Below are 21,973 nucleotides of genomic sequence, written 5' to 3'. Positions count from 1 at the left end.
ACCTCTGTCCATAGTTCTTCAGGCACTCTGTCTATCAGATCTAATTCCTTAAATCTATTTGTCACCTCTACTGTATATTCAACAGGGATATGATTTAATTCATACCTGACTGGCCTAGCGCTTTTCCCTACTTTCTTTAATTTAAGCCTAAACTTTGCAACAAGAAGCTCATGGTCTGAGCCACAGTCAGCTCCTGGTCTTGTTTTTACTGACTGTAAAGAGCTTCTCCTTTGGCTGCAGAGCATATAGTCAATCTGATTTCTGTGTTGACCTTCTGGTGATGTCCATGTGTAAAGCCGTCTCTTGGGTTGTTCGGAAAAGAGTGTTTGCTATGACCATCGTATTCTGTTGACAAAATTCTATCAGCCTGTGCCCTGCTTCATTTTGTACTGCAAGGCCAAACTTGCCTGTTATTCCAGTTATCTTTTGGCTTCCTACTTTAGCATTCCAATCCCCCATGATGATAAGGACATCATTTCTGGGTGTTAGTTCTATAAGGTGCTGTAGGGCTTCATAGAACCGGTCAATTTCATCCTCTTCAGCACTGGTGGTTGGGGCATAGACTTGGACTACTGTGATATTGAATGGTTTGCCTTGGATTCGAACTGAGATCATTCTGTCATTTTGAGGATTGTATCCCAGTATTGCTTTTCCTATTTTTTAATTGACTATGAAGGCTACTCCATTTCTTCTGAGGGATTCTTGCCCGCAGTAGTATACCTGATGGTCATCTGAATTAAATTCACCCATTCCTGTCCATTTTAGTTCGCTGATACCTAAGATGTCAATGTTTAGTCTTGTCATCTCTTGTTTGACCACGTCCAGCTTTCCTTGATTCATGGATCTTACATTCCAGGTTCCTATGGAGAAAAAATCTTTACAGCATCGGACTTTCCTTTCACCACCAGACATATCCACAGCTGAGCGTCCTTTCGGCTTTGGCCCAGTCGCTTCATTCTTTCTGGCGCTACTAGTACTAGCCCTCTGCTCTTCCCCAGTAGCATATTGGACGCCTTCCGACCTGAGGGGCTCATCTTCCAGTGTCATATTGTTTTGCCTTTTGGTACTGTCCATAGGGTTTTCATGGCAAAGATACTGGAGTGGGTTGCCATTTCCTTCTCCAATGGATCACGTTTTGTCAGAACTCTCTGCTATGACCTGTCCATCTTGTGTGGCCCTGCACGGCATAGCTCATAGCTTCATTGAATTACGCAAGCCCCTTCGCCACGACAAGGCAGTAATCCATGAAGGGGAATGAAATAGTAATAAAATACAATCTAAAATGAAATTGTAATAATGTACAATAATTTAAGATATTGATAAAATATGATAACATTATATTTCGGAGTTGCCCTTGCAATCTACCCCAATCAGTCCCACATATGCAGATCTTAACCGGATCATTTTGTTTAAATACTGTGCTACGTTAAATGTTATTTTCAAGTTCTGACCGAACATAAGTTATTTTGATATAGGGATCCCAATGGGTCATTCGTTTGGTATATAGACCAAGATACCTGTCTCTCACCCAGATTGTTGGGGGCAATAAGCTGACTTTGTAATAATGCCGCTTGGGGGGGGGGAAAGCCCTAATAAGGAGGCATATACATAGAATGAAGGCTATTGCTAAGCACATTTGATTTGTGCTTAGATTGTAAGCCGCCCTGAGTCTTCGGAGAAGGGCGGGATATAAATGGGATTAAAATAAAAAAATAAATAAAATTATACAGACAACAGTCAAATAGGATGTGAGCCAGGTCCTCTATCTCTGCCGCTCCGCAAATGCAGAGACGCTCATTGTACGGTATAGCATGAAATCTCCCATATCTGACCATTGTGTCAAGCTGTTCGAATCTCGCTCTCGTAAATATCTCCCTAAGATGTTTTGGGAATTGTAACTTCAAATAACTGTCCACTTGAAAAGTACATTTGTATTTACTCAGCCATTTCAAGTTACCCACCTTACTAAGGATAGCTATATCAGTTTGTGCTTCTATATCCTTAATTCTTTGGGCAACTCTTTTTTTAGATTGTTCTCCTGTTACGCAAGAAACAGGAAGGCCACAGCTTCTTACAAAATTTGTTAGTTTGGTGATCCAGGAGATTTGTGATTGTAGTTTTATTTGCTCTAGTAGGCATAATTTGGGGAATCTATCAGTCTCCATTTCATTAACTTTGCACCAGTAGTTTTAAGCTCTAATTTTAGATAATGCCTGAATTGTATGAATTCCCAATTCAGCTCTAACTGCTGCAGCAAATGTTCTTGGATCTACACCCAAAATACATCTCAGATGCTGGGACTGTGTTTGTTCTAAAACTGTGGTTGAATAAAGACCACAAATTTCTGCTCCATACAAGAGCATTGTCGTAACCTTAGCCTTATAAACCTTGAGTAATGGAGCTAGGGACCCTGGGTAACTATGGTTCTTTAGTTTGAGCAATAAATTCAAACGGGCTTTTGCTCTAAATGTACTCCGTTGATGATGGCAGGCCCAAGATCCAGTCTTGGAAAAAGTTACGCCCAAATATACAAAGGTATTAACCTGCTCAATTGGTTCACCATCTAATTGCCACTAATGTCTCTGATGGTTTCTTCCAAACACCATTATTTTCGATTTAGATTTGCTAATGATTAGGGAGTGATCCTGGCAATAAGAGCTGAGTCTTCTTAATAGCCTACGTAATCCTACTTGTGAGTATGATAATAAAATCATATCATCAGCATAAAGCAAGCTGTTACAGTAAGTGTGAGGTGTTCTCACAATGAATCGTTAAAGGTGCTTCCAAGCAAAGGCATCACGCAGAGATGCAATCATATTAGCTTTATTCAATGATAGATCAAAGAGAAAGAAATACTTGGCATGAAAGCATTCATGCCTGCATGTGAGAGAGAAATAAAATAAAACAAGCTAGCATTACATGACTAAAAGAAGGACTAAGAGCTAGGAGAGGAGAAATGGGGACTAGAAGCTAGAAACTAGAACAAAGAGCAGCCCCTCGTGCAGAGGTATTTATGGGGGGTCTTGGTCCCTCCCTGACCATAAAACACTCTCACCAATGGGGCTGTGGGTCCGAGACCCTCGGCTCATCAGTGGAAGCAAAGAAGCCTCTTTGCCTCCATCTGATGACCCTTTTGGGGAACTGCCAATGGCTGGCACAAAACATCTAACAGTAAGTATTTAGGATCATCGGCATGTGTACCATGGTATCCTTCATTAACCCTGGCAAGTCATTGATGTATAAATTAAATAATAATGGGGCCAGGATACACCCTTGCCTGATCCCTTTATTTGTGTGAATCCTGTTAGTCAGGGCCCCATTAACCCCATACCGCACCCTCAAACAGGTATGTGTGTAAAGGGCTTTAATCAAAGCCAGGAGTCTGGGTTCTATTTTAAGAGATGTCAATTTACTCCATAGTATGTCTCTATTTACCATATCAAATGCTGCTGTAAGGTCTATAAAAGCAGCAAACAGGGGTCTCCTCTTATAGGCATATTTGGCAATTAGATGGTTCAAAACAAAGCAATGGAGGAGGGGGCAAGGGGATGGTGAAAGGGCAACAGGGAAGGACTAAGGCAGGACTTCCTTCAGACCCTCCCTCTCCTTCCTTCCTTCCTTCCTTCCTTCCTTCCTTCCTTCCTTCCTTCCTTCCTTCTTTCCTTCCTAAGAGTGGTGGGAAAATATTTGAAATGAGGGAGGGAGAAAAACAGGCAAGAAACGCAGCTGGGGAAGTGGCATCCTTCGTGAGGAATGAAGAAATGCACCATTGCCTGGAAGTGGCCAGCACATGGCCCTCACCTACTTCACATATGGTGGGCTCTGGGGTGTTGTGATTCAGGGTCAGGCTGTGGGTTCGGTATTTGGGTCGGATGATTAAGAGGAGGAGGGGGGTGTTGGAGAGGTTGCTGAGGGGGTTGGAGAGGTTGCTGATGAGAGCCCTCAGCCAGCCCCCTCCAACCTGGTCACGATGCAGACCCAGCTGTGTGAGCCTGACAGCGTGGATGAAGATGACCCACAGCTGGCCCTGTTCAAGGACGCCCGACGCAGGAGGCAGTCAATCAGAAGTAAACAGAGGAAGGCAATGGGGCACCTTGGAAGGAGGCAGACAGAAGCCACGCCCTGAACTGTATAAAAGGGGAATGCGTGGGAGGCTGGTTTGCTGAAGGCAACCGTTTGAATAGTTCCTGTTTCATGGTTCGTGTTTGCTCTCTTTGCTCTGTTTATGTTTTTATGTTAATAAATTTGGCAGGCTTAGTTCCAGCCTCTTGCCTTCTTGTAAAAGGGGTTGTCCTTGCCTTATCTGCAGGGCCGGTAGCAGGCTGATACAGAACAGTTTGCCTTCAGCCTCCCACCCCTTACTATTATTATGGAGCAGCTACGTGCTGAGAATGCCCAGCTCGCCCAGCAACTCACTTTGTTGGCAGCTCAAGTGGCTCAATTGCAAACTCAGGTCCATGCTGCACCCCCACCATCACCCCCACCCAGGAGAAAATGCCAAGTTGCGATGCCGGATAAATTTACTGGCAATCCAGAACTGTTTCCTGCTTTCCTGGGACAATGCCAGCTCTTTATCAGCGTGAGAGCAGCTGATTTCCCCACTGACCGGGATAAGGTGGGGTTTGTGTTAAGCCTTCTTTCGGGTGATGCAGCTCGTTGGGGCACGCCTCTGCTGGCTCAAACTAGTCCATTGTTGGACAACTTTGTGGGGTTTTGTGATCATATGCGTCTGATGTATGAGGACCCTATAAAGATGCCTGAAAGCTCTGAGGCAGGGTCTGAGGCAACGCCCCCTACAGGGCTATATCAGCGATTTTCGGCTGCTTAGCCAGGATTCCGCCTGGAATGAGGCTGCGCTTATGGATGCCTTCCAGGATGGATTGTCGGAGGAGATGTTGGATGAGCTGGCCCGTGTGGATATTCCCTCAGACCTGAATGGGCTGATCCATCTCTGCCTGCGGATCGATGCTCGGTTGCAGCAGCGAAGGAGTCGCCGTGCCACCCCACAGACCCCTGCAGCCCGTTGTGCGTGAGACCCCAGTTCAAAGGGAGGAGCCAATGGAGCTGGGTGCCGCCAGGTCTCGTCTATCGGTGACTGAAATGAACAGACGACGATCGGGGGGGGGGTTGTGTTTTTACTGCGGGGACCCTGGGCATTTGGCTGCTTTTTGCCCAAAGAAGCGACAGCGGGCATCAGTGACCGAGTCTGCCCTGAGAAAGTCCCCTACTTTTCTGTCAGGAAACGCCCCAAGCCCGATCTAGACGGTGTGATAGATCGGGCGTCCCACAACAACACTGAGCGACGTCTTTCCGATGCTGCCTGTGGACCTCCATGGCATCTGATATTGGAGGCACGTCTGATCCTTCCTGGCAAGCCAGAGGGGATTCCAGTCCATGCCTTAATTGACTCTGGGGCCACTACAAATTTTATGGACTCAGCATTTGTGGCCAAATGGGCTGTTCCCCAGTGCCCGGTGGATCCGCCCATGTTAGTGGAGACTATCGATGGTCGAGTGCTCCTGTCTGGGCCAATTACGGCCGCCACGCAACCATTATGTATGGCCATCAGTTCCCATGTGGAGGCCATCCAGTTCTATATCACCTCAGATCTGCATTTCCCCGTGGTCTTGGGACTGGCGTGGCTCCGGGCGCATGACCCACAGGTCTATTGGTCACAGAACTTGGTCACCTTCCCAAGCTTGCAGTGTGTGGACTACTCCCGCCATATCTGTGCCGGCCAGGTGGAGGTTCCCCAGGGGTTTCCTTGCCTCCCGAACTGTCCGACTTTGCTGATGTGTTCAGCGAGACAGAGACGAATCAATTACCCCTGCACAGGCCCTATGACTGCCCCATTGATTTAGTCCCTGATGCGCCTCTCCCAGTGGGGTGTTTGTACTCCATGTCGGACCCTGAGTTGGCTGCATTGCAGAACTTTCTGGAGAAGAATTTGGCTCACGGTTTCATCCGGCCCTCGTCCTCGCCAGTGTCTGCACCCGTGCTCTTCGTCAAAAAGAAGTCAGGCGAATTGCGGCTTTGCTGCAATTATAGGAAACTCAACGCCATCACGGTGCACAATCATTACCCGCTGCCCCTCATTCCCAAACTCTTGGACCAACTCCGGGAGGCTAAGATCTTCACGAAACTGGACCTGCGTGGAGCTTACAACCTCGTGAGGGTTCGGCCGGGTGATGAGTGGAAGATGGCGTTTGGTACTCGTTATGGACATTTTGAGTACACGGTGATGCTGTTTGGCCTGACCAATGCCCCCGCTGTGTTTCAGCATTTCATGAACGACATTTTCCGGGATTTGTTGGATCAGTTTGTCGTGATCTACGTGGACGACATCCTGATCTACTCCCCGTCACGTGAGGTGCACCATCAGCATTTCCATCAGGTCCTGCAGCGACTCCGAGAACATCGGCTGTTTGCCAAGTTGGAGAAGTGCCAGTTCTACCGGGTGACCATCGATTTCCTGGGTCACCGCATTTCTCCTGAGGGCATCACCATGGAGCCGAGTAAGGTTGAGTCTTTGCAGAGTTGGCAACCCCCGCGTGGCGTGAAGGATGTTCAGCGACTTCTTGGGTTCGCCAACTATTACCGAACTTTCATCCCTGGGTTTGCTGCCTTGACAGCCCCCCTCACCCGGCTCCTGCAGAAGAAGACTCGGTTCCAGTGGAATGCTCCAGAACAACGGGCTTTCCAGACTTTGAAGGAAGCCTTCATGAAGGAGCCTATCTTGAAGCATCCTGACCCGCAACGGCCGTTTGTCGTGGAGGCGGACGCCTCCGACATTGCCATTGGGGCGGTGTTACTCCAGGCAATGACGCCCAGCGGTACCCTCTTCCCTTGCCCGTACCATTCACGAAAACTGAACCCTTCGGAGCACAATTATACAATCTGGGAGAAGGAGCTGCTGGCCATCAAAGTGGCGTTTGAGGCCTGGAGGCATCATCTGGAGGGAGCGCAGCATCAAATCGAGGTCCGGACGGACCATAAGAATTTGGAAACTGCAGACCGCTCAGAATTTGAATCAACGCCAGATCCGGTGGTCTCTTTTCTTTGCGAGGTTCGACTTCCGAGTTTGGTACATACCTAGCGGGCACAATCAAAGTGCGGATGCTCTGTCCAGGAAGCCCAAATATTCCCGAGTGGAAGACAAGCTTCTGCCCAGGACAGTGATCCCCGTCGAGTCTTTTGTTGCGGTGCGGGAGCCGGTTGATATACGGGCTCGGATCCGGGAGGCACAGCAGCAGGAGGTGTGGGTGGCTCAGCGGAAGGAGGAGGTGGGGCCAGATTCTCCTTGGATGGTCACAGATGGACTCTTGTATTATCTTGACCGGCTCTACGTTCCGGGAGGGCCACTCAGGGGACTCATCCTCAGCCAGTGTCACGATAACCCGGCGGTGGGGCATTTTGGCCTGTTCAAGACCCTGAACCTGGTCTCCGGTACCTTCTGGTGGCCCCAAGTCTGACACAACATCCAGTCCTATGTTACCTCCTGCATCCCATGCAGGCAGGCCAAGTCAGCGACAGGGGCCCCACCTGGATTACTGCAGCCCTTGCCGACACCCAAAAGACCCTGGAGGGCTGTGTCCATGGACTTCTTGATGGATTTACCCCCATCCTCTGGTTTTACGACAGTGTATGTGGTGGTGGACATGCTGACCAAGATGGCGCACTTCATCCCGTCGCAGCTTACCATCAGCCCGCGCCACTAGTCGTATGTTCATTCAGCATTCAGCAGGTGTTTCGGCTGCACGGCCTCCCTCGTCTCTGATAGGGGGGCCCAGTTTACAGCCTGCTTCTGGCAGGAGTTGATGCATGCATTGGATATCAAGATTTGCCTCTCATCCACGCATCATCCTCAAACTGACGGGGGAACCGAGAAGGTCATCGGTATCCTGGAACAATATCTGCGCTGCTACGTCAATCTGCAGCAAAACAATTGGGTGGACTATGTGGCTATAGCTGAGTTTGCATTTAACAATTCGCAGCACACCTGCACACAGATGACACCGTTCTTGGCCAATGTGGGATATCACCCCCGGTTTTTCCCCCTTTCTCCCGTGGACTCACCGGAGCTGGCAGCGAACGACTTCATGGCAGAGTTACAGGCGATCCATCGATTGGTGCGACGTCAGTTAGAGAAGGCCAAGGGTGATTACAAAGGTTTTGCTGATCGGTCAAGGCGGGATACGCCTCCACTATCGGTGGGAAATCGGGTCTGGTTGTCCACCAGGAACCTACCGTCAACACGGCCGGTGAGAAAGTTAGATCACCGATATTTAGGACCGTTCCTAATCGAGGCTGTCATCAATCCGGTTGCCTATCACTTAACTCTGCCACGTTCCCTGCGCGTGCACCCAGTTTTTCATCGGTCTCTGTTGGTCCCCGAGCAACCGGCCTGTCCACTCCACCAAGCGGAACCTCCCCCATCAGGACCTCGTGATGGAGACAGCACCCCCGAGTACGAGGTCGCCAGCATCAGGGACTCCTGTTGGCTGAAAGGTCATTTCCAGTACCTGATTGAATGGAAAGGTTACGGACCAGAGGAGTTCACCTGGGAAGACGTGACTGCCGTTCATGCCCCTGCTTTGGTGACCGCTTTTCATGAACAATTTCCATCCCGACCGCATCTGGATCAGCAGACCCGGGGGAAGGGCCCTGCGGTGCGGGATAGTGTTGTGATTCAGGGTCAGCCTGTGGGTTCGGCATTTGGGTCGGATGATTCAGAGGAGGAGGGGGGTTGCTGGAGAGCTTGCCGAGGGGGTTGGAGAGCTTGCTGATGAGAGCCCTCAGCCAGGCCCCTCCCACCTGGTCACGACACAGACCCAGCTGTGTGAGCCTGACAGCGTGGATGAAGATGACCCACAGCTGGCTCTGTTCAAGGACGCCTGACGCAGGAGGCAGTCAATCAGGAGTAAACAGAGGAAGGCAATGGGGCACCTCGGAAGGAGGCAGAGAGAAGCCACGCCCTGAACTGTATAAAAGGGGAATGCGTGGGAGGGCTGGTTTGCTGAAGGCAACCGTTTGAATAGTTCCTGTTTCATGGTTCGTGTTTGCTCTCTTTGCTCTCTTTGCTCTGTTTATGTTTTTATGTTAATAAATTTGGCAGGCTTAGTTCCAGCCTCTTGCCTTCTTGTAAAAGGGGTTGTCCCTGCCTTATCTGCAGGGCCGGTAGCAGGCTGGTACAGAACAGGGGGAGGGGATGCCATGAGCAGCATGAGAGCCAATGTTACCTGCGCAGTGCTGCCCAGCCCCCAGCCTGCCCGGTTTTGGCAGGCAGCGGAGTGCTCTCTTCACAATGCGGTGAGGCTGAGCCAGGTGGCATGAATCTAAAGAGAAACGCAATGCTGCCCAGTCCCTAGCCTGTTCGAAGTAGGGAGGGTCATGTGCTGGCCACTTCCAGGCAATGGTGCCTTTCTTCATTCCTCACAAAGGGTGATACCTCCGCAGCGTGCACCCAGTGGGCGGGGCCAACGCAGCATGGGCTGGACCCTCACTGTTTCCAGACGGCCTTATGGAGCTAAGACTGAATGTGTTTCAGCATAGATGGCCACCACGAAATTGTACATTGGCTTCTGGCCAGCCTGGGCCAGGGCCAAAGCAGTGTGGGCCGTTCCCTCACTATTTCCAGGATGGGTTCGTGGGCCACATGAAACCACTCCGCGGGCCGCATCCGGCCCCTGGGCCTTGTGTTTGACATGTCTGATTTAAAAGATACATTCTGGACTTGTCCCTTAGCACAGGAATCACGTCCATTATTTGCTTTTGAATGGGAAAATCCCTTTACAGGAAGGAAACAACAATACCAATGGACTGTGCTTCCTCGGGGATTTACGGAATCTCCAAACCTGTTTGGACAAGTGTTGGAACAGGTATTGGAACAATTCCATGTCCCTGGAGAAACATACATGATACAATATGTAGATGATTTATTAATCTCAGGAAAGAAACAACATCAACTAAAAGAATCAACTGATAAATTGCTAGAATTTTTGGGAGAAAAGAGGTTGAGAGTTTCTAAGAAGAAACTACAATATGTTGAAAGAGAGGCGAAGTATTTGGGACATTTGATAAGTAAAGGTAGTAGAAAAATAACACTGGATGGAATTGAAGGGGTGGTTAAACAGCCTCTTCCTAAAGATAAAAAGGAGTTGAGAAAATTCCTAGGTTTGGTAGGCTATTGTAGGTTATGGATTGACAACTATGCTAGTCTGACTAAACCTTTATATGCTAAATTGATTGAATCTGAACCATGGGATTTGGAGTGGGAGAATCAGGAAAAAGAAGATTTTAAGCAAATTAAAGAAGCTTTGACCCAGGCTCCTGTGTTGAGCCTTCCCAATTTAGACAACCTTTTCATTTGTTTGTAAATGCAGAAGAAGGAATAGCTTATGGAGTTTTGACTCAAACCTGGGTGGGTCAACGCAAACCTGTAGCATTTCTGTCAAAAATTATGGATCCTGTAGTAAGAGGATGGCCAGTCTGTGTACAGGCTATAGCAACAACGGCCCTCTTAGTACAGGAAAGCAGAAAATTTGGGGGGGCTCTCGTTGTAAGCACACCTCAGCAAGTAAGAACAATTCTCCAGCAAAAAGCAGGTCGCTGGTTGACTGATTCGAGAATTTTAAAATATGAGGCAATTTTAATGGAAAAGAATGATTTGGTTTTGACAACGGATCATAATGTGAATCCAGCTCAATTTTTAGTGAATAAATCGCAAACAAGTGAAGAGAATTTGGAGCATTTTTGCTCTGAAGCAATTGAGATGCAAACAAAAATACAACCTGACCTGGAGGAATGTCCCTTGGAGAAAGGGGAATCCCTGTTTATAGATGGGTCATCCTGAGTAGAGGCAGGGATTAGGAAAAATGGATATGCTATTGTGAATGAACACACCAAGGAATTTTTGGAGGCTGGTAGCCTACCTACTAATTGGTCAGCACAAACGTGCGAATTATATGCCCTAAACCAGACATTGAAATTGTTGCAAGGTAAAATAGGAAATGTTTATACAGACTCTAGATATGCCTTTGGTGTAGTCCATACTTTTGGAAAAATATGGAGAGATTGGGGAATGATCAACAGTAAAGGGAAAGAAATAGTACATGAGAAATTAATTAAGCAAGTGTTAATGTCCTTAGAACAATCTAAAATAACTGCAGTAGTACATGTTAATGCACATCAAAAAGGAAATTCCTTTGAAATAATTGGAAATCGATTGGCTGATGAAGAAGCTAAATTAGCTAGCAATGAAAGTATTATGAACACATTGATACCGGAAGTAAAAACAAAGATTGAAGTTCCAATATTTAATGATAAAGAAAAAGAGTGAATACGACAAGTAGGGGGACAGGAGGGGAAAGATGGTGTTTGGCATCTACTGGATGGTACACAAGTGATCAATAAAGAGATTGCTAAAGAATTAATAAGATATTTGCATGAAGGAAATTGGGGAACACAGGCTTTAGTAGATTGTATTTTGAAATTGTATGCTTGCTTTGGGATTTATACAATTGCAGCACAAGTGATGGAATCATGTTTAGTCTGTAAGAAAATAAACAGACAAGCTTTAAGAAAGCAGCCAGCAGGGGAAGACATCTAGCATTTAAACCATTTCAATGTATACAAATAGACTATACTGAACTACCTAAAGTGGGTAACTATAAATATCTCCTTGTAATCACTGATCATTTAACAGGATGGATTGAGGTTTTTCCCACTGTGAATGCTACAGCTAAAACAGTTACTAAAATCTATTGGAACAAATTATTCCAAGATATGGATTAGTAACCCAAACTGATAGTGATCAAGGTAGTCATTTTACTGGGAAAATCCTGTAAAATATTGGGGAAGCATTGGGAATAAACTGGAAGTTTCACACACCTTGGCATCCGCCCTCTAGTGGTATACTGGAAAGGGCTAATGGAAAATTAAAAGAAGGAATCAGTAAACTAATTTTGGAAACAAAGATGCCCTGGATCAAGTGCTTACCTTTGGCTCTTCTAAGAATTAAGACTCAGCCAAGGAAAGACATAGGACTATCACTGTATGAATTGTTATATGGGGTGGGATTCCCACCTGGAGAAATCTGCATGGATTCATTATGTACCAGAGATAAAGTGATGAGAAATTATGTGCATAAACTGTCCCAGTATCTTGATCAATGAAGGAGGCAAGGATTGCTGGCGCAGACACTGCCTCTGGGGTTTCCTGTCCATAGGATCTGTGTGGGGAATTGGGTCCTGATCTGGAGTTGGAAGGAGGAAAAATTACAACCTAAGTGGAATGGACCGTTCCAGGTGTTGCTGACCTCTGAAACTGCAGTCTGGACAGCAGAAAAAGGGTGGACCCATTATACACGAGTGAAGGGACCAGTAGCTGAACCAAAAGAACAGTGGACCTGTGTTCCAAATCCAGAACCTTTGAAGATCACTCTCAAGCGACAGTAACCGAATGTCCAAACCAGATCTATATGACTGGGTGGGATTAGGTTTTGCTATCTTTTTTTGTCTTATAGGAGCTGTAATTGCATGCCGAACCAGGAACGAATTCACATCCATATTGTGCCCAGAATCCCAACAGCCTCAAGAGATTCAAGAACTTAATCTTTTACCTGATGTGTTGGTTTTGTGATTGTAAATGTCATTGTGAGTGTTGTTGTTGTTCTCATTGTATTGATTGTGTTAGATGTACAGGATGCAAAACAGAATGTGATATCAAAATTATAGAACAGGTACTAGAACCTTATGAGGTAGAGGGTCTTGTTGAGACTTTTCATTATACTCTAAAAACTTGTCCAACAATTCAAGAAATTTATGATAGACGGAAGCAGGAGGGAAGCTCCGGAAATTTGTTAAAAACATGGGAAGACTTCTATTCATATATGTTGTGTACCACTTGTACTCAGTTGTTACAGGCGCCAGTGTGGAATCGACAAGACAGAATCAGATTACACAGTGTAGAGCTTGCATCAGTCAAACCAAGATGGGAAACCAAGTAGGACAAACACTGATATATCATACAGAATATCATTGCACCGATACGGTAGGCCAGTGTATTTTTAATGGTACTCAGTACCAAACATGTACTGATAAAAATAAAAAGGTGATTTGTTATGATCCAAGAGAAGATCCACGGAGATGGGCTTTACAATTTAAAACACATAAATCAAATGGACATGAACGAAACCAAATAATATTAGGGATTTCCCTATGGAAGAAATCCTTGACTGAGTCCTTTGCTGTGACATTTGATGTATGTAAAGCTGCCAATCATTGGGCAGCGGTGGATGGTTGTGCATCAAACCATAAATATCTTTGTCCCCCAGATGAATGTACATTTTGTATCCTGTATAAAATGGAACACTGAAAGTCCAAAAGAATATTTGAATATTCAACTTTTAAAAGTATCCACAACAACAGCCACTTGTGGAAGTGATAACTGTAACCTAGTAAATCTGACTATCAGCAATGGTAGTTGGTATGTGCAACAAACTGCATGGAGAAATAAAAATTGGATGTTCAGTATAGGAATAAATGGAAAAGGAGCAGACCCAGTGTCTGAAGTAGAAATACAAATCATACCTAAACCTCTCCAACCTAAGAAGCAGTCTTTATTTTACTCCTTTTACGAGGAAATGGGGAAAAACAAGGATAAAGGAGTAACTCAATTAACTACAAATCTTTTTATTGATTTAGCTGAACGAATTGCCTCCACCTTGGGAGTAAAAAATTGTTATGTATGTGGGGTTACCAATATGGGAGAGCAGTGGCCTTGGGAATCAAAAGAGGTAGAAATAACTAATATCAATGTAACTAAAAACTGGACCCGGGTTGGACAAAAAGACAGAAAATGGGCCTTAGCAACATCAATTATAGGTCATAATTGTTTTCATAAGCCATGTAAAAAGAACCAATTGTCTAAAGGTGATCTGGTGTGTGAAGGTCAAAGAATACATAACATCAGTAGAATAGATAATTGGGGTACAATGGAAAACATTTCAAGAAATCCTTTTGAAAATACTATTATAAATAAATATTGGTATGATACTAGTATCGATTGGCCTGCTCCAGAAAAGTTTTACTGGATATGTGGTAAATATGCATATACAAAATTACCCAAAGATTGGTGTGGATCATGTGTATTAGGCAACATCAAACCCGGGATTTTCCTATTACCAATAAAAACTGGAGAAAAATTGGGATTAATGGTCTATGAAGAGAAAGGGAAGGAAAAGAAGAAAAAAAAGGTCAATAACAATTTCTTCAAAACAGGTTTGGAAAGATGATGAATGGCCTCCAGAGAGAATAACACAGGTATATGGACCAGCAACATGGGCTGAGGATGGATCTTGGGGTTACAGAACACCAATCTATATGTTAAATCCGTCTACAGGCTGTAGTAGAGATAATCACTAATGAAACATCACTAGCTTTGAAAACTGGCAAAACAAAGTAATCAAATGAGGACAGCAATATATCAAAATAGGTTAGCATTAGATTATTTGCTGGCAGAAGAGGGAGGTGTGTATGGAAAATTTAACTTAACTAACTGTTGTTTGCAAATAGATGATAACGGAAAGGTTATAGAAGAAATTACTAAAAAAATGCAAAAATTAGCACATGTCCCTGTACAAACTTGGACTGGAATATTGGATGATAATGGCTTTTTAGGGGGAATTTTTAGAAATTGGAAGCAAGCTTTGTTTATGCTTGTAATAATCATTATGGGATTAATGTTTTTACCTTGTCTCATCCCTCTCATTAAGAATATTGTTCAGAGTACTGTGGAAGGAATAATACAAATTAATCAGAAGGAAATCATTAGGGAGAAAAATGTATAAGCTTACACAAATCAATGAAGAAACTAATTTTGTAGAATATGAAAAGAAATTAGAAATACAAAGAAATTTGGAAAGATTTTAATATTTTATTTTTAAAGAATGGGTAAACAGAAAAAGGGTGGATTTGTGGAAAATAACTGGAAGTAGTGAGGAAATTTAAAAATAAAAATATATATGCTTTTAGTATTATCATGTAATCATATTTTATATTTTATAATAATCATTTTATAAGCAATTGCCTGAGTAGATGCTTTGAGTATATGGGGAAAAATACAGGCCTCAAGTGGAGGGAGGGGGAGAACAGGAGTTACCATGGGGCCCAGTGTGAGTCACCATCTAGGAATTGTTTTTAAGTACCTTCTGGTGCCTGGTACCCCTGGCAGGTGTAGAAGATGGGAGACATCTCTCTTCTACAAACAGGATAGTAGGGGAGGGATCTTATTAGTATAATGTAAGCAAACAGGGGCAGAGATAATGTATTCTGTTTAGGCGCTTCTGATAGATTGTAACCTCCAAAGCCTAAGCCAATGGGGCCATGGGGGAGGGAATGGGGCATCGCGATAGGATGTATAATAATATGTGATTTTGGAATTTGGGGTGTGGTTCAATGCTTGGCTACATTGTTTGCCTTCCTGAATCCACCACGATTTGCAAACCGTTACTTTTTAGACTTTGCTGTGAAGTCTAATAAACTTCTTATCTATTTGTAACTCAAACACAGTGGATTTCAGTTTGTGTCTAACATTCTCCAAAGCATCTGTGGGCAGGACAGGAAGCAATGAGCGGAAGCTGGTTAAAGAACGATCCAACCTGGAACTACCGGACAGTCAGAACAATTAACCAATGGAACAACTTGTCTCCCGGAGTTGCGGAAGCTCCATCACTGGGTGTTTTCAAGAAAATATTCGACATTCATTTGTCTGGAATTGTATTAGGACTCCTGCCTTCAGCAAGGATTGATAAGGTATTATATTCTATAGCAAAATAGAGTTACAGTATTTGGGACAAGCTAAGCAAATGTTTGTTGTCTGCCAGGAGCAAGGATGTGACCCAATTTCCAAGACTTGTCAACACTTGTGATGATAAACCCTCCCTCCCTATACATGTAGGGACAAATGTGACTGCAGTGTCACCATAAACATTAAAACTATAGGAAAAAAAGCCCCAGTCTTCTAACCAAGAGCCCGGCCCGAGTTGACGACACTTAACGTGTTTCTAACGATGACAGCTCTACATCAACAAAAGATAACAACTTGCTCGCTGGAGAATCTATCCGCCCACTCTTTTCCCAGGCTTAGTTTCTCACAGCCATTCACTTCGTGGGCAGGGCAAAAAAGAAATTTAAGACACTCACAGACGTTCCAAAAATCTAAGCCCCTCCTCCTGGAACTCGCCTCCGGGAAATTATAAAAAAGAGGCACGTGAGGGTCCCGTGATGGATAATTGACATAGACTTTTACTTCTTTCTTATTAGAGCGCCATCTACGGAGTCGGTCATCTTCACTTTTTATTGGGCGACAAAGACAAATAGGCGGGCCATCCGGGAGTAGATTTTCTCCGATTAGAGAAAATTCTTGCTGGCAGCCAATCCTCCCGCAGGGACAAAGATTATTCCTTCCCCCTCCCCCATTTCACTGGTTCCGGTATCAAGAGCGCCTCAGACAACCCAGAGCGTGGGTTGTGCCTCGCTGTTTTCCGACTTCTTCGCCAGGTATCGGTAGCGAACGGCAAGGGGGAAGTACCGTTTTGGAGTACGAAAAGTCACAGGGTTCCGTGAGAGGTTCGGGGCTATTACCCGAAGAAGTAGTAGGATCCGGCATCGGCGTCAGACGCCAGTCTTAACGTATTAGACACCCCCAGAGGAAGGACTCCTTCCTCAGCCTGACTTTTTGCTTTGCAGAATGGACGAGCGTTGTTGCTCGTTTTCTTCTGCCTTTGCAGGCGCTCCCTTCTGCTGCTCTAAAACTTGCGAAGTTATTTCTGTCACGGGCTTCACGTTGAAATAAATCTCAAGAAGTGGCATGCTTTCATGAAAGAACTAATGAATGTGCGTTGTAAATCAGGTTGGCTACTGGGCGGTTTGATACATACCGGTAGTTTGGTTGTCGATCAGGAGAAGGAGGATGTAGCCAGGTACTTGCATGTCACGTGGAAAATCCCAACGTACACTGTTAGACCATCAAGGAGGAAAGAGGTGGTATATTGCTACATTCCCTTATGAAGAAGCAGAAACCGCAGTAATGTTTATATAGTTGTCTGATTGCATTCAGTTTGACATGAAAGTAACAAAATTAAAAAAGGCAAACTGCTGAGAAAACTCATCATATAGTAGAAAGCAGTTTCATGTATTAATGCATGTCTCTCATTCTAAAAGAAAAGGTGCAGTTGGAGATGGTATTGCAGAGCCTTTAGCCTTACAGTGTTTCCTTCACAATTGGTCATATTTTTCTGCCTAGATTAAGAACAAGGAACCTTTTTAGTTATTTATTAGGGTGTTAATGGATGGCTATTGAGTTATTAAGGGATGCGGTGGCTCAGCGGGTTAGGACGCTGAGCTTGTCGATCAGAAGGTCGGCAGTTTGACAGGTCGAATCCCGAGTGCCACGTAACAGACTGAGCGCCTGTTACTCGTCCCAGCTTCTGCCAACCTAGCAGTTTGAAAGCACGTAAAAATGCAAGTAGAAAAATAGGGACCACTACGGTGGGAAGGTAACAGCATTCCGTGTGCCTTTGGCGTCTAGTCATGCCGGCCACATGACCACGGAGACGTCCTCGGACAAGCGCTGGCTCTTCGGCTTTGAAATGGAGATGAGCACCGCCCCCTAGAGTCGGAAACGACTAGCACGCATGTGCGGGGGAACCTTTACCTATTGAGTTATTAATTGTTGTTTCCTTGTGCCACTGTGCCCTTGGCTCCAAAGTAATTGATAGACTGATGGTAAATCACTCTTATTAACTGACAAAGGACTCATTTCCCGGGCTTCAATAATATCTTTGGCTACTTTTGTCCCTGCTTGGCCAACAATTATTTTTTTTTTATTTTAATTCCATTTATATCCCGCCCTTCTCCGAAGACTCAGGGCGGCTTACAAGCTTAGCAGTAGCCATCATTCTATGTATATGCCTGCTTATTAGGGCTTTCACACACACCCCAAGCGGCATTATTACAAAGTCAGCTTATTGCCCCCAACAATCTGGGTCCTCATTTTACCTACCTGGGAAGGATGGAAGGCTGAGTCAACCTTGAGCCTGGTGGGATGCGAACCTGCACTAATTGCAGGCAGCTGGTGTTACTTAAGGAGGCATTAGCCCACTGCTCCACCAATTATGGTCTGTTGATTCCCTCAGTTGTTGCAAATATTATTTTTTTCTTTAAGCAGAATTTGTACCTATACAGAAATTTAAACATGATACATTTTTAGATGCAATTAGACCTGCGTAGAGGTATAACTACTACTATTCTCCACCATGTGACCAAGTTGGGGGTTATCAACCTTGCAAATACATTTTTGGATTGTTAATGGACAATCAATTCATATTTTAAAATCCCAATACAATTTTTAGCTGTTGTGAGTGAAGAGGGTACATCTGGAATTTTGAGAGCCATCAGTGATGTTTGTTTGCAAAATAGTGGCTGTGATGAAAGTATTGAATTGAAAACACCATGTCCCATAAGGAAACAGTTAATATGTCATTTTTCTACCACTAACCCCTCTTCCAACTTTGCCTCTTTTTTTCTTGTTCAAGTGCAATCATTTCTAAATGGTAGTGAGCAGCATTTTTTTTCTAAGAATGCCTATGTAATTATGTAGTTTTATGAACAGGGATAGAAGTTGGCTTTTTATTTGAAATTCAGCTTTTATTTTTTTAAAATTATTACTTTAGGAAAAAAGGAGTTGCCAAGTGCATAGAATAGTATCTATAGGCATATTACTTTCTATAGATATCAAAAGGAATTGATGATATGAAGTCTCCAAAACTGTTTTGTATGAATACTATATGAAAGATGAGTGTAGCCAACCAATCCTCCATTATGTCAAAAAGAGGAACTTCCAAGTGTAATTTCTAGTTTTGAGTGTAACATTAAAATATTTTTTTAATATTACGTATCCCAAACATCTGACTTAGAGGAACAATTTATTCAGAATAATTTGTATCATCTGAGTATAGGCATTTCCAGTTTCTGAACTCTCTGTTTGTGGAGAAATTGTAAGATATAAGTTTAAAAGGCTTTGTGCAATCCAGGGGTCTTATCAAATTAATTTCTTCTTTATATGTCCTCCAATAGTACCAGTTTATTTACTTGTGCAGAACAATTGTACATTTACTGGCCTTCCAAAGTTAGTAGTCATAGATTCCATCAATAAAATGGAAGGCAAAGCACAAAAAACATAGAAATGCCAGTAGAATGTTTTGTAAAGCAGCCACCAAAAGAAAAAGATTGTGACTATGGTTAGGATCCCAGATTGTGGTCATTTTTCTAATGCCATACATTCCATCATTCACTACTTTGTCATACAGGAAATCTGCAGAAATTGCACCTCAATAATGTATAGTTATAAATCTCAATTTCAGTGGATAAAATATAACTGATTACAGCAACTAAGAAGTATAGGTGGTCTGAATAATTTCTATCTTGAAATTCTCTGCAGTACAGCTTTCTCCAGGATTCTTAGATTTTTACCTCAAGCCTCTTCTAATTAAAAAAAAACTTTCTAGGTATCCTACTATAGAGACCCAGAAAAGTGTCCAGCTGAATAATCTTCTGAAATTGATATTGCCAGATCTTTTCTTCACTGGTATCCTGCAGAAAATAGTTAGAATGGATTTTATGTGAAATAGAAGCATCTAATTAAATTAAGCAAGCGTTCCCCCCTCCACTTTGCAGCTCATAGGAATTAAAGGACACTAAAGAAAGTATATAATAAGCACTAAGGAAAATGTTGCAAGAATAGTGTTAACATATAGTAGTTGAAATTTCCATTCCATAAACATAATTTTCCACTTTTTAAGAACTATTTCATCTAGATTATTATTTTTATGAGACCAGTAATGCTTCATATTCTTTTCCTATTCTCTTAATTTATGTTATGAGTCCTGAAACAGTTTGCTGAATTCAGGATTTATGTGTCGGAAGCATTAACAGACATATTAATAGCTTTTTAAAACTTACTTCCCTCACTTTCTATAAATTGCTGTTTATAGAATGTTCCTGGTTCATGCTTTCTACCATGCTATGATACTAGCCATCATAACCACTGTGATGGCAGAAGAAAAGACGTGTGACCTTCTTGGGGAACAGGAACAAGAATCCTCAAAAGAACTAGCGTTGATGAACAGACTGAAGCCACTTTTCAATCAAAGGTACAATGTCAATGGGTTTCAGATCAAACAGATAAGACTAGGGAATGTTTCACTCTTGAATGCCAGAAGTAGAAAGCATTGTAATGAGATAAGAAAAGTTGTTGAATATCAGAGCTAATTAATGGAGATTGATATAAGATCAATACTTGCTCATAATTTTAACTTTGCTCAAAGTTCAACTTTGAGAAAAATTGCTTTTAGAAATCTGTAACATCTCCATACCCAAGATTCTGTTTTTCATGAGGCTTTTGGAAATAAAGGTTATCCTGTCTTTATGTAACCCTACTTAAGTGTTATATCTTCACATGCCATGCTAATTTTAATCCTTTCTTAGTGCTTCCACACTTCCCAGTTACCAAATCTGAAAAAATATTTAAAGGAAATTTATACAAGTAACATAACTTTATATTTTAATATACAGTACATTCAGAAAGTATTCAGACGTGAAGGGGGTTTGAATATTTTCTGAATGCACTGTAGTTCAAGATTCCATGTTTCTCATTTGATTTAGCATAAGAGATGATGCTCTATTTGTAATGAAATTAGGAACATACTGTTAATTGTGTTGTGGCTATTAACTATTCCTTCATTTGAGAGGCGAAGACCAGATTAGCATTATAAGAAATATTCCAGGAAAATATTGTTAACAGTAGGAAATACTGTTTTTTATTTTCCTGTGTTGGGATAAATATAGTTGTAAATGTGTAAATGAGGGTAAATATGTGTAAATATGGGTACTAGTTTTGAAAAATAGTCTGGACATCAATTTGACTGGAATCATATGTAAGGTTCCTACCTTGAGCAGGGGATTGGACTAGAAGACCTCTGAGGTCACTCCAGGTCCTATGATTCTGTATTATGTGTTCTAAATCATCTATTCTTTATAGTTTTGAAACAGAAAGCGTGAATGATAAGGGCCACTACATTTACAGACTGAGGATATGTCGAGAAGTCTTCAGCAATATGACCAATTCTGGCCTGGTGCAGATCAGTAAGATAAACAACAAACAAAAAGTAATAGGACGAATTAATGAGACCCATCTTGCAAACGGAAGTAAGACATAATTTTAAACAGATCTATTGAGCGTTCTTATAATTATGCTCATGCCTCATTGAATCTCTAATGTTTCTAATTTGGCAGCTAGCTGGATTATGCTAATATATCAGGGCGGTGATCCCTATGGTAACCATTGTACACAGGAAGACAGGAAAGCTTTAGTAATGATCATCTGCAACCGAACAACATTAGCAGTGAGTATAAGAATTGGGTAGTAAAAATGAATTATACTAAAGAAAACTAGTACATAACTCAGCCCTTACCATACTACTTACAGTATTGATTACATGCTACATAACATCAGAGCTGAAGCTCATTAGAAAAGAAAGGCTATGCAATTTACGTGAAAATTGTATATCAAAATGTTTGCATGTACTATAAGATATAGATGGTAGAGGACAGGAAGGCCTGGAGGAACATTGTCCATGGGGTCACGATGGGTCGGTCACGACTTAGCAACTAACAACAACAACTATAAGATATATGGTAAGGTTGAGAGCATTGAGTAAGAAAAAGGCACATCATAGAGGAGACTATATTAGAACATTTTAATAATGCCTCAGCCTAGGAAAATGGAATCTGCAGCCCTCTAGATAGTATTGACCTACACCTCTTTGTAGTTACAGTCAGCATGCCATGTGTATGAATCAGGCCACAATAGGATTATGAAAATTGTGGGGTACTCTGCTGAATATCTCAAAAGA

General features: G+C 43.2%; 1 protein-coding gene across 5 annotated transcripts in view; it reads left to right on the top strand.

Annotated features, from left to right (window-relative positions):
* The first annotated feature begins 16,389 nt into the window (after positions 1-16,389).
* M6PR (mannose-6-phosphate receptor, cation dependent) overlaps positions 16,390-21,973 on the top strand; it is a 79,621-nt gene continuing 74,037 nt past the window's right edge. For all 5 annotated transcript variants that reach the window (XR_014025106.1, XM_081317598.1, XM_081317597.1 and 2 more), the window contains exons 1-4: positions 16,390-16,559; positions 20,054-20,212; positions 21,100-21,266; positions 21,354-21,463. Coding sequence is in view for 4 of the 5 variants with exons in the window: in XM_081317598.1 (XP_081173724.1) it covers positions 20,055-20,212; positions 21,100-21,266; positions 21,354-21,463 (435 nt within the window). In the remaining variant the exon portion in view is untranslated. The remainder of the gene's footprint in view (positions 16,560-20,053; positions 20,213-21,099; positions 21,267-21,353; positions 21,464-21,973) is intronic.

Source organism: Vipera berus (assembly GCF_964194415.1).
Source record: "Vipera berus genome assembly, chromosome: 2".
NCBI classification, from domain to species: Eukaryota; Metazoa; Chordata; class Lepidosauria; order Squamata; family Viperidae; genus Vipera; species Vipera berus.
This window is presented reverse-complemented; position numbering and strand designations above follow the sequence as displayed.